We start from the raw sequence: 13,900 nt of genomic DNA on the forward strand, positions 1-13,900 counted from the left end.
TACTCAAGGTGACATTTTAACAAATGTTTTTTAGATCAAGGTCATTTTCAAGAGGCTAGGTACCAGGACAATGTTCTATGTTCTCTCCCTCACCCCCTAAGTTGGGGCCCCAGTTGGTGAATTTTACCATGGGTTATTCTGTGCCCCTAGATAGATAAAGTCGCTAAAGCAGTGGTTGCGCCCTGAATGAAAAGCACTAAGAGAAAAAAATTGGAAAAACCTAAATTTAAAAAATAGTAAAGGAAAACAAATATTCAGATGCACCAAGAAAGGTTGGGAAATCCTTTTTTTTTAACCTAAAATAGTTTTGCATGTTGAATCAGGTAAATATTCTGCAAATTTGCTGCTTAATTTATCCCAGAAAACAGGAGGCTGACTCGTGCCGTCGGGCAGCCGAGTGGGAGGGGATAAATGAACACGTGCACTGTGGAGGTCTGCGTGTGCTCCTAGCCAGGCCGGTTTACCGACACAAATCCGTATTTACCTGGGTAAAAGACTTGGAAGTTTGCCCTCATTAGCAAGAAAACTAAGCAGTACTTTTTTCATCTATTTTTACTTTGTCTTGGGATGCTCATTATTTTTGCGGAATCTGGACATTATTGCCCCTGTAACAATTATAGCTCTCTAATTTATGCAACAGCGGTGATTAGTTTAATCTCCAGGGAGTCTTGGTTTAAAAGCTAGCAGCTTAATAAGATTTGGGTTTTCTGTCCTGCACAGTATCCATTTAAATTTTTTTTTTTTTTTTTTTTTAGGCACAGAGCCTGATTTGCTAAGGTTTTCTTTTTCCTTATAAACACCAGAATGAAAGAAAAGTGAATCAAGGCCATAGTGTGAGTTTTTATTGGTTGTAGTCTGCTGAAGGTTCGGTGAAAGTAATGCTCACATTGGTTAGTGCTGAACAACCAAGACCTTATCTTCTTTTTTTTTTTATTTTTTTTCCAGCAGGAAAAAAAAATGTTGAGGTCCATGTTCAAAGGAGCTCATATAAATTTTTTGAGTTACCGGGACAAAACTTGAGATTTGAATTTCCCACTCCACTGAGTGGTAAAATTTTAACCAGATAATAAAAAGGTGGTGCAGGAGCATTCCGGGGCATGGCTTAACTGTAACTAGAAGCACTCATACTCAGCACTACTTGACTTAAATTAGCTTAAAGAGTCTGGTTGGAATAATAGCTGTTCTTTAATCAGATATATTCAGCAGAACACTTGGCTGGCTAAGTTAAGAATACAAGGATTTGCCATACTGAATCAGACCAAGGGTCCATCAAGCCCAGTATCCTGTTTCCAACAGTGATCGATCCAGATCTCAAGTACATGGCAAGATAGATCTCATGCTTCTATCATGCAGTAATAAGTAATGACTATTTCTTAAATCTGTTTGGCTAATAATGGTTCCACCAGGAATTTGTCCAAATCTTTTTTTTTTTTTTTTTTTTTTTTTTTTTTAAACTCAGCTGTGCTAACTGCCTTAACCACATCCTCCAGTGATGAATTCCAGAGCTTAATTGTACAATGAATGAAAAATATTTTTTTCCAATTTGTTTTGAATATGCTACTTACTAACTTTATGGCGTGCCAGCTAGTCTTTGTATTTTTTTTGAAAGAATAAATAATCAATTTACATTTACAAGTTGAATATCCAGCTAAAGTTACCTGCGTAACTTTCCCCACTCACCAGCCCCACTCAGTATCAACTTCTGTGTTGACGTTAATTATATATTCCATTCTAAGTCTTGCTGATCACATGAAGAAAAAATTCTTATTGATATATGAACTTCATAAATTTTAAGACGCTAACTGCACACTGTCAAGTGTGACTGATGTATCAACTCGGTATCTTTCATAGGTCATATTTATTTTTTTGTAATGAAAATAACATTTTGAACATTTCTTTTATGGAAGCATCGTCTTTGTAATTCAATATGACTAAGCCCAGTAACTACTCCTGACCTGAAATGGACTCTGTGTTTTGAAGAGTAGCATTGCCATTGCTGAGGTTTTTCTTCAAAATAAATTCTCCCAAGAGTTCAGCCAGTGTCTTACGCTTCCAGCGAAACAAGCCAGTTAGAATACTGTTGGGTTCTTTATTAATACATAGTATTGAGATTAGTTGAGCCAGCCATTGCATAAATGTATCTCTTGGTTGCTAAATTGCCAGCATACATCTCACTTTTTTCTACTTGGCTTTCCTACTATTTTAAATGTGCATAGTGGCAAATTTAATTCAGTACATGAGAAAAATAACACATTTTACAGAATTTTGAAATGCCTCAATAGCTATGTAATAAGCAAAATCTTTATCTCCACATCTACCCAAGTATCTAATTCTTCGTTCAGCACTGTAACAGATGGTTTAAATTACAGAGGAAGCAATACACAAGTATCACATAAAACTATTCAACCTATTTCTTTAAATTGAGTTAGAAGCAAGTCCTTGTTCTCCAAGGCTTCTATGCTGCCTAATTCTAGAGGAATGCAAAGGACAAATACCTGCAAATATTATGTCTGTACTCTCTTTCCTTCTCCTACTGCAAACTAAGATATTGGCCTGGTTCTGGGAATATTCTATATATATATATTAAAAGTTCTCATGCGTAATAGTTTACATCCAGCTGACCTTCAGAATGGAGGTAAAAGAGATCATTTTCTAGCCATGTTAAATAGCATTCCTATATAGCAACTCACAAAATTCATGACCTTGTTGACCCATATGACACACGGAGCTTGCAACGGCTTTTCAGGTTCCTGTGATACTGTTTTCTTATATTAACATTAGTGTCGGGACACACTTCTAACCACCAATAAAAGTAAAGATTCTTTTAGATTTAGATTATTTTAAACATCCCCAGTCTTTGCTTCACCTTTATATTTGTGACGATGATGGTCCATACACAGTCCCACTAAAACCTGGTGTGAATTCTCGTAAACATGGGTGGGGGAGGATAGAGCTCTAAGGCCCAAAATGTGGCATTAGATCAAGCTCTGTGTTTGCTCTCCTCCTTAATCTGAATTCTAGATGGCATCTACTTCTCCAATTCCAGGTGGATCCAGAAAGGACTGCAAACAGGAGAAATCCTTCTCCCCACTCTTCTCAGGCAAGAAGGATAGACACACACTTCCTCCCAAACAATTCACACAGGAGAAAAAACAATCACTGAGGTGCCTTTCACTAAGCATTGAGTGTGGGTCAGCAAATCGATCTGTTTGTTTTCTACATTACTCAGCAGAGATGCTGAGCCAATAAAGAATAGGGCAACTACAAAAATTAGCTCCTTCAAATTGCAAATCAAAAATCCACACTGAAACAAGGGGTCATCTGCTAATATGCAGGCAGAAAACAATCCTTGCAGCAGTCTCCATCACCACAGGTGTTGTAGCAAGATAGGCAGGTATGTGACCCCGCGCTGCCCAGTCCTAACCACTAGGCCAAAATCAATGCAACAGTTGGGGCTTTACATATTGCCTTGTCAGCAGTGTATTGTCATGCGTATTCCTGAAAATCCTTGGGACTGGTGCATGAGGCACTCGCTTTGGTAAAACGACAGCAAAGGTTTGAGCTGTGATTTTTGGAAAGGTTTAAATCCCACAATAATGGAGCCCTGGACTTGCATCGCATTGTGCTTCTGCTCCTGACTGTGCATAAAATGTGTTAAGGAAATAGCAAGTGACATTTTAAGGCACGCAGGACAAACATCAAGCAGACTTTCAAGAAACTGTTAGGTCATTAACACTAAGCAGTTTGTTTGATTCAAATCTATGAATAAGAACCATTAGTGCGCCCATACTGCAAAGTAGGGGAATGTTTCCACAATTAGGCCTCTGAAGCAAACATGGTCAACCGGCAATGATTTCCGGATTCCCTTGGTGGTTCATCTCCTCTCACAGGCAGTTTGAGAATGCAGCAAGATTTTTTGTTCATGCTAGGAGAGCAAGTCATACGTGCATGCCATGTACTAAAATCAGTTAGCTGCAGCAAATCCGGGTCACCACACGGCGCAGATGAATCTGTGAAATATATAAAAAGAAAGTGTCTAACAATGCCACTGATCACATACTTTAGAGTAGCCTGAATTCTTCTAGTCAATTTGTCTGCACCAGCCTGTTTTCTGGTGGCCTCTGTTTGATCTGTCTCTTTAAAATCATTGAAGTGCTGATAAATAAGAAATTTGTAGCCTTCAAGATAATTTTACTATAGGGCTGGTTTTTTCTAATTCAGTTTGGCTTTGAGTCCTCATTGCCTGGCCCTCTGTACCTCATTAGGTTCTGTGCATTGCCACACGCACACATAACTGCAGTTTTACTAAGACATGGCTTGATAGCTGTTAGCTGAGCCGTTTATAGCAATAGCTTCTCGAGCCTGTACAATTGCAGTGTGTGCTATAGTGCAACGCTGTGTCAGCATTGGACCATGAATTACACCAAGACTCTCATTTTGGCACTGGCTGATGTGCTTCTACGTATGTTTAAAAATAAATCTGCAGGTGCAGCACAATTTAGCTCCAACCTGTGCTGTGTCACTTGATACGTTGGCTTTGTGTCTTCTGCTTGACCGTAGGATTCCTTTGCTATCTGAAATGTACTAGCTATTCTTAACATACCTGATTCTAGTTGTCTAGTGTCAGTAGCAAATTCTGAATTGCATTTGTATTACTAAAGTTTTCCAAAAGCTACTCTTTTGCACCATGGCATTTTGGTGCAGTGATTGGCTTTTGCGGGTTGTTTCATTGTGCTCTTGTGAACAAGTGACTGCATTCATTTAGCCATAGAAAAATAAAAAATACTTCTTGCTCACCTTAATTTTTTTAATTTCTTAGGCTTTGGTGGTTCCTTCATGACCCCCTCTCCAGCACCAATTACTCCGGCTCAGAACAACCTCATTCAGCCCAACTTTGAAGCGGCTTTCGGAACAGCACCTTCAACTGGCAGCAGCTCGTTTGAGCCATCGGGTGAGAGAGTGATTTTTATGAAGGGGCAAATGGTTTATGATAATTTCAGTTGGTGACTTTGAAAACAGAAATTATAATTAAACAGCTAGATGTGCCTTTGTTTTAAAAATGTGTATCTAGGTTCTGGATGCCTTTTTTTTTTTTTTTTTTGTAATGAATGAAAAGGACTGTGGTAAACATCCAAAATGAAAATATTGTGTGATGTTTGTTTATTTTTTGAAGAGAAGAGTTCTTAGAAGAAAATGGAGTCTTTGTAGGTTGGGATACATTTTAAATGACAGCCAAAGAAGAGATAGGAGTACCTGAGCCGAAAAGGGGAATTTTGTGATGTCAAAAGCTCATGTAAACCTTTTTAGTTTTTGGACCTTTAGACAGTATCACAACACACACACATTCCAGGTTTCAGACCAAAAATAAATAATAAATGGCTGTGTACCTTTATTTTTTATATTGTAAATCAAATATACATGGTGTACATACCGAAGAGATTTGTGAAATTCAAGAACAGTAATGCTCTGTGAAAACATCAATTTGACCGCTTTTCATACAAGTTGACATTTTAGATCAAAACCAGTTGCCAATAAACCAATGGGTTATATTGGTATTTTCCCAAAAGTTTGTTGCCTTGCTCTTTAATTTTATGATTGTGTAGCCCCTGTTCCATAGCTAGTACAACTTTGGGCCACATTCAGGATTAGTGGGACAAGCAAATACTCCATGATCATTTTGTGATCTTCCTGATAGAAGAAATAGTGTCTTTGAAGACCCTTAAGCTTTTGAGGCCTTCTGGCAAAATGCCAGTTAAGAAAAAAAAAAACATACAACACACTAGTTTGGGATGTCTCAGAGTAAATCCTTTTACTGACTTGATGCAGGTGAATGATCTGGCATACAGTGCATTTAGTTCTGGTGCAAGCCAGACAGAAAACAGACATCACAGTCCATGCACGATCTGCACACTCTAGAGCAGTGATGGCTAACCTATGACACGCGTGTCAGAGGTGACACGCCGAGCCGTTTTTGCTGACACGCGTAGCGTTTCGGGACTATCGAATTTTTTTTTTTTTAATCGGCTGTGCCGAGGCTTTTTTTTATCGGCTGCGCCAACCCTTTAAAATTAGTTTTTTAGTATCCCTCCACCCCCCCCCCCCCCCCAATGCCCCCGGACGCAGCGACAGGCAGATAGGCAGGGCCGTGGTGAGGCTCACGTCACCACAGCCCAAAGAAAAAGATCGTGTTTGAACGCGCTGATGCTGCTCCTCTTCCTTTCTGCCTGTGCGGCCCCGGAAGTAAACGTTGCCGGAGCCGCGTGGGCAGGAAGGAGGTGAAGCATCAGTGCGTGCAGAAGAGGAGCATCGCTTGCGCTTAAGGGCCGCCACGAATCCCAAGTCGCAGCGGCCCGAGAAGAGGAAGAGGCCTGGTAGCAGGGCCACCGCAGAGCCCATCCTGCAGCGACCCGCGAAGAGGAGGCCCAGAGGTGAGAGAGAGGCTGAGGGCATGTAGAAGGGTGTGTGTGTGTGCATGTATGAGATGAGGTGAGAAATTGTGTGAGGACCTGAATGTTTGCAGAGACTGCATGTGCTTGAGCAAGACAGCATGTAGGAGTGAGAGAGAGCCTGTGTGTGTGAGAGAGACAGCATGTGCCAGTGAGAGATTGTGTGTATGAATGTATGAGAGAGAGCATGTGACAGTGAGAGCCTGTGTGTGTGTGAGAGAGAGAAATGCATGTGAGAATGAGAACCTGACTGTGTGTTTGAGGGAAGAAGATGGAGAGAAAAGAAACAGAAAAAAAGACAATATAAAAGGAATTGGAAAAAAAAAAAAGGGAAGGTGGAAAAAAAAAAGCCTGTGACCAACCAATTAGAAACCTAAGATCAGACAGCAAAGGTTAAAAAAAAAAATTATTTTTAGTGATTGGCACATGTAATCTTTGGGAATGTGCAAGAATAGCAACATCCCCAATAGTCATGTGGCAGCAGTGACAGTGGCGGCAGAGGAATGAGAGAGGTTCCGAGGTTGCTGGCAAAAGAGAGAGGGGGTCTCTGCCTTTAGTGTGTGCATGTGTATGAATGGGACTCTGCCTGGGGGTGTATGTGTGTGAATGTATGGGTGCCTGCCTGGGGGTCTGTGTGTGTGAGAATGAATTAGTGCCTGCCTGGAGGATGGAGCGAGAGTGGTGTGAAAATGAATGGGAGCCTGCCTGGGTGTGTGTGTTTGTGTGTATGTGAGGGAACCAGTGAGTGTGAGAGCATGAGTGTGTATGAGAAAATCCAGGGGAGTAAGAGTTTGTGTGGGAGGGGGGGTGGTGGAGGGGGAGAGAATGTTTTAATTGAAGATTTAGCCGATGAAATTCAGCAACAAAAAAGTCATTAAGCAGGTAAGGTAAAGAATTATTTGTTTTTGCTTTATTAATAAATACAGTACATACATTAAAATTATAACTTGTTATTAATTAGAGCTACAAATATCACAATTATGGATTTTTCTAGAAGTGACACACCACACGAGTTATGCTCTGTTTTTTTTTATGAATTTTGACACACTGAGCTCAAAAGGTTGGCCATCACTGCTCTAGAGGCTGCTTCTTTCAAACCACCCAGCAGTAGAGAGGGTACCTTTTGGAGATGGACCATCCCTGGTTTTGTTTCCCCCTCATTAGTAGCTTTGCTTCCAGTCTCCTCCTCAAGTAGGAAAATGGAAACTCCTCCTGAGAAAATTCAGATGAGTCTGAGAATGTCAGCGCTGGCTCAGCAGAGTCTCTCCTTGAAGGGCAGTACTCCCTCAGACTCCCAGCGGAGAAAATTCCACTTGTCAGATTCTTCAGGCACTTCTTGAATGAAATCGAGGACTTTGACTTAACTCCTCTTTCACCCGCTCTGGCCTCTGGTCCTTCCTCCCGGGCTCCAGTGCTTCTCCTTTGAGCCTCAGTCATTCTCTCAGAACAGACGATTGGAAGAAGGAAACACATGCCAAAATGGACTCCATGAGTTTTGGGAAGACACCTCCCACTGGGGTGGTCGGGGAATACTCTACATTCCTCCTCTGATCTCATCACCTGGTGTCAGTGAGGAGACTTGATACGTGTAGGAAGGCACATCCTTACAATTGGTTTTTCCCTTCCTTCCTGCTTTTTGGGTTGGGTGATGCAGGATATATTCAAGAGTCTTGTTTATAAGCCTCGTAAATGCTTTATTTACATATTATTTTTAGTTCCATTTCTTATATACTGCTAATTTCCAACAGTAAACTCATAAACACAGGACATACTGCCAACAAGCAGCAAGGCTTTTCTAAGTAGGACCCTAGCTTTATTGTACTCTTTCTAGGGTGATCCAATTCGGCAGAAATTCTATTTTTTAAAGTAATTAAGAAAATTTCTATTTTCTTTCTATTGTGCAGTTTGCTAATCTTAATAAAATTCTTCTATCTTTTGAGAATTATGGCTTTAAGCTGTGGTTCCAAGAAACATTTGAACATTAGCGGGTAAAGAATGTAATAAATGAGAACCTGTGTTCAATATGTTTTTACGTTTGAGAGAGATGGGACAATTGGATGTATATGCATAAGCTCGTGAACAAGAACATGTGTGATGTGACGCCGCGCATGTCAGCTAGCACCATAGAAATGTTAAGTAGTACTTTTCAGTCAAAAGTACCGAGTAGGGGATGTTAGCACATGGGGAATAGTGTTCCTTTCTGATAGGAAGGATTTCAAATAATTTGGTGCATCATATCGTTACCTCCCCGGTGTTACCAATGGATGGCACTCAGAAGCAGCTGGAATTTTACAGAGCCACTTAAAAGTTCAGCCTCTGTGCCGGAGTATGCTAAAGAATAATAGCTGTCATTACTACCAATGGGAAAAATGCTGTTTACTTTTCAAAAAAATTGATGGCTTTATGTATTATATTATTTTTACTATTTGTATTAATTTAAGAAAATCTGGCACCAGAGAGGTGAACCACAAAAGGTGCTTTGCCTATGTTTTATTGACCTTTGGTAAGGAATTGGATGAGCATTTTTCCTTGAAGCACTTTCTAGCTCACTTAGCAGCTATTCAAGTGTTGAAAAAAGGACATAACGTTTTCAGAAATAACTTTTTACTGGATTATTAACCACTTACTATGTGCAGAGGCAGCAGATGAGTCAAGTATCTCAAAATTAATTGTAGCATTACATCAAGAAGTGCTGTTAACCTACCTGCAATAATTTATGGGCTTCTGGTTTTCACAGGATGTTTGCATGCCATGTGTGTGAATTTTTGCATGAGCTGTTCTGACTGTATGCATAGTATAATTATTTTAAAAAAATAGCAATGGCTTGCACAGTCTGGCCACAGTTTTTCATGGAAACAGTTGGATTTTACAATCTGTTATGTTGTATTACCTTGGATCTGCTGTTACCTTACAATCTGTTATGTTGTATTACCTTGGATCTGCTGCTAATGCTGGAGCTCTCCTGAACTTTGCATGACAAGAGTTAAAGTATGCTAGTTGTGTCTGCTTGTAGGAGCTTTAACTGTTCATCACTGCTGTCATTTTGTTTGTGTTTTCTTCCATTTGGCTGCTTTACATGCTGGGGCCGTGCTGCACATTTACAACTGGTGAGTTCTGCAACTAAGAGCAAAAAAAGTTGGTGATACTGCTGCCTTAAATACTTGCTTCTGTTGCGAGTCATAATTTCAAGCTATGCTGTTTTGTTTAGCATGTGCAACACAGGGTTTCAAAAAGGGTGCAGTTTTCCTGACATCCAAAGTAATTCAAGATGTGGTTTCCAATGAATAGCTTATAACCAGGTTTTTGTGGATAGTGGTATTCTGCCTGCTAAAGACCTGAGTTCCTCAAACATTATAAACAGACTTTACCGGGGATTTTCAAAGTGAACTTTATGCAGGTAAGTTTGCTTTGAAAATTTGCAGTTAGGTGGTCAGGTACTCGCAAAGATTCATTCACATAAGGTTGTATCTCCCCCTCGGAGGGTGTAATTTGGGCACATACACGTGTGTGTACTTTTTCAAATAAAATATTGGCCATTTACCTGCCAACTCTGTCCCGTCTCAGTCTCCACCTGAGCGCCTCTACTCAGTTTGTGGGAAAAATACATGCAAAACCAGGTTGCGTGCCCCAGCTTATTTTGTACCAGTCATTTACAAACATAAAATAGAGTTGTATATGCATAAATGGCTTTGAATGTTCTGCCCAAAAGATAGAAACTCATATGCCAGAGATGCAACTGTAAAGTTAAGATCTATCCAGTTCTCTGTTTTGATGTTTCTGGGTCAGTTAGCCTATGGTTGGAAGAACCATGGATTGAGTACTAGGAATCTTCCACTTCATATCTGAAACAAAATGTAGTTGAAAAGTTTGGTTTGGGGAAAATGGGGCATGTACAATCATGTGCTGTCGTATTTATGAAGCAAAGACGATACTGTCATACCTGCTTAATTAACTGATTGGTTGATTGCTATTACTCAATCAGAACCCTCTAATATGTGAACTGTCTTCTAAGACCTGTGGGGTAGATTTTTGAAACCTAACATCAAGAATTAGGAGGATAGGCCCAAATTCTTGAAAATGTACCACCTCTGAGTAGCTACATGTAGCCAGCTTTTTTCGTTAGGCAGATATATATAGCCATTCAAAATGTAGTCCTTTCTCAGTTTGGAAGGAAAACCTCAGAGCATAGATAGCAGGATTAAATATACCGTATTTTTCGCTCCATAAGACGCACCTGACCATAAGACGCACCTAGGATTCAGAGGGGGAAAATTTTAAAAAAAAAATAAAAATTGTGCTAAACCGGCTCTGCGTCTGGGCGTCTTATGGAGCAAATTAGGGGAGTACATAGCTTTTTTTTTTTTCTCCCCATTTTGTTTTCGGGTCTGGGGAGGGCCATTTCGGTCCACTCCCCAGATCAGAAAACTTTTTTCTCTGGGAACCCCTCCCCCCCCCTAAAAAAAAAAACCATCCCACACTTTAAATTAACAACCCCCACCCTCCTGACTCCCCCAAGACCTGCCGACTTAATTTACCACAACCCCCCACCCTCCTGACCCCTCCCAAGACCTGCCGACTTAATTTACCGCATCCCCCCACCCTCCTGACCCCCCCCCCCAAGACCTGCCAAACGTCCCTGGTGGTCCAGCGGGGGTCCAGGAGCGGTCCGGGAACGATCTCCTGGGCGTGGGCCGTCAGCTGCCAGTAACCAAAATGGCGCCGACGGCCCTTTGCCCTCACTATGTCACTGGGACCGGAGATCGTTCCCGGACCGCTCCTGGACCCCCGCTGGACCACCAGGGACGTTTGGCAGGTCTTGGGGGGGGGGTCAGGAGGGTGGGGGGTTGCGGTAAACTAAGTCGGCAGGTCTTGGGGGAGTCAGGAGGGGGGGGGGTTGTTAGATTTTTGTTTGTTTTTTTTATATTCGCTCCATAAGACGCACATACATTTTCCCCCCACTTTTGGGGGAAAAAAAGTGCGTCTTATGGAGTGAAAAATACGGTATTTAGGAAATGTTCAGCTGCAGTCTAGCCAGCTAGATTATGAATGAAACATATCCTAAATTAGCCACTACTTTGAGTTTTTGACAGCTCCTTGATGCTCAGAGTTGGGTCTTTACTTTGAAAAGTACTACTCAACAGAAGAACTGCTGAATTTTGCTGTTATGTGAATCTGTTTAACACAGGTAGGGCCAATTCACTTGGTGTGTGCAATAAGAATATAAGAAGTTGCCTTACTGGGTCAGACTGAGGGTTTATCAAGCCCACTATTCTGTTTCCACTCCAGGTTACAAGAACCTGGCAAGTACCCAAACATTAAATAGATTCCATGCTACTGATGCCAGTAAGCAGTGGCTATTCCCTAAGTCAACATGATTAATAGCAGTTTATGGACTTCTCCCCCAGGAATTTATCCAAACCTTTTTTAAACCCAGTTATTATTTGCCGTAACCACATCCTCTGGCGGTGAATTCCAGACCTTAATTGTGCATTCAGTGAAATAATTTTCTCCAGTTTGTTTTAAATGTGCTATTTGCTATAGTCAAGGAGTGCCCCCTAGTCCTTTAAGTAGTTAGGATTGCTATCAGAATACAAGGGGGATGGACACTTATTCAATCAAGCTAATTCATATTTTTATTTCTATTCCATTTTCTAGGGAATTTTGGAACATATTTTTCACTTGGCAGTTTGGGGAAGAATGTGTGGATACTTGGAACAAATACTGTTTTAATGTATTTTATGTTCAGGCTATGAGGCAGCAAAAGATGAACATTTGGAGGATAGTGTAGACTTCCTATAGCCATTGTAAATAACTCATAAGTATTGCTTATAAGACTTAGGATGATACTTCAAGGATCTGCCATTATTAAACAATGCCCAGAAAGATGCTAAGCTTTGCCTGCCTTTGTAACAGATTTTTTTTTAAACTAAAGAACCTCGTAAAGGCATTATATTAAGTATGTTTTGGGGATAATTTTCAAAGACTTATGCAGGGAGTTTGCATTCATAACCAGTATTTATGCACATAAGCCTCTGTGTGTGGTAAGTGGATTTTCAGAAGGGTGAGCTTGGATTTGTATCTATATTTATGGTCCCCTACTTTGCTAAAATAAGTGACAGTAATATTGTACTGTATGCAGTGGCTTGCAAAAGTATTTGACCCCTTAAAAAGTCAGATTTGTGTGCATAACTATGATACTTACACAGATGGTTGCAGACAGCATGTTTATTGCAAACCAATATAATGTTAAAGTAAATTTTCAAACTCATGATTCATTATTTCTCTACAGAGAAGAGGGTTTTAGGTTTGTGAAGAACTGGGCATCATTTTGGGGGAAGGGGGGGAGGGGGCTTTTCAAAAGGATAGGCTCCACCTTAACCAGAGTGGAGAACAGAGAAATTAGGGCATTCCACTAGAGAGGTTGTAATAAATGCTAAAGTGGACCAGATGTCTAAAAAGCAGAGAGATTCCAAATTACCCATGTCAACAGATGAGCAGGTTGTTAATTCATGGTTTGAAATGTCTGTATATAAATGCTAGAAGTCTTAAAAACTAAGACATATATAGCACTGGATGAAGAAGTAGATATAATTGGCTTCTGAGACCTGGTGGAAGAAGGATAACCAGTAGAACACTGTGATACTAGGGTACAAATTATATTGAAATAAGATGGATCAAATTGGTGGCACCATATCTTAAAGAGAACATTGAGTCAAACAAGAAAAAAGTTCTACAGGAAACAAAATGCAATGTTGAATCTTTATGGATAGAAATTCCAGGTGAAAAGAGGAATAAAATAGCAGTGGGGAGTGTATTACTGTCTATCTGGCCAGAATGAACTAACAATGAAATGCTAAAAGAAATCAGGGAAGCTAACAAAATCAGCAGCACAGTAATGGTGATTTCAGTTACCCCAGTATTGACTAGGTGAATGTCACATCAGGACATTCTGGAGAGGTAAAGTTCCTAGATGAAGTAAATGACAGCTTCATGGAGCAGCTGGTTCAAGAACCAACAAGAGGGGAAACTATTTAAGACTTCGGCCTTAGTGGAACACAGGATTTGGTGTGAGAGGTAACAGTGTTGGAGCCACTTGGCAATAGTAATGACAACATGGTCAAATTTGACTTAACTAGAGGGAGGACACCAAAGAAATCTACTGCATCAGCATTTAAATTTCAAAATTAAAATGAGGAAAATAGTTGGGAAAAGACTGAAAGGAGCAGCTGCAAAGGTTAAGACTATACATCAGGCATGGACATTGTGGGGAAAAAAAATCCTCTTGGGCTTCCAGACCAGATGTATTCTATGCATTAATTAGAAAAGGTGGAAAGAAGTCTAAATTAATACAGGCATGATTAAAAGATGAAGTGAGAGAGGCTATAATAACTAAAAGCACATCTTTCAAAAATGGAAAAAGAATCTGAATGAAGGAAACAGCATAAACACTGGCA

At 40.4% G+C, this 13,900-nt stretch overlaps 1 protein-coding gene across 13 annotated transcripts in view; it reads left to right on the forward strand.

Annotated features, from left to right (window-relative positions):
* The window catches only part of SNAP91 (synaptosome associated protein 91), a 384,555-nt gene that overhangs the window by 328,788 nt on the left and 41,867 nt on the right, over window positions 1-13,900 (forward strand). For all 13 annotated transcript variants that reach the window (XM_029595502.1, XM_029595503.1, XM_029595501.1 and 10 more), the window contains one exon: window positions 4,820-4,951. In XM_029595502.1, the coding sequence (XP_029451362.1) occupies window positions 4,820-4,951 (132 nt within the window). The remainder of the gene's footprint in view (window positions 1-4,819; window positions 4,952-13,900) is intronic.

The sequence above is a fragment of the Rhinatrema bivittatum genome, chromosome 3 (assembly GCF_901001135.1).
Source record: "Rhinatrema bivittatum chromosome 3, aRhiBiv1.1, whole genome shotgun sequence".
In the NCBI taxonomy this organism is placed as follows: domain Eukaryota; kingdom Metazoa; phylum Chordata; class Amphibia; order Gymnophiona; family Rhinatrematidae; genus Rhinatrema; species Rhinatrema bivittatum.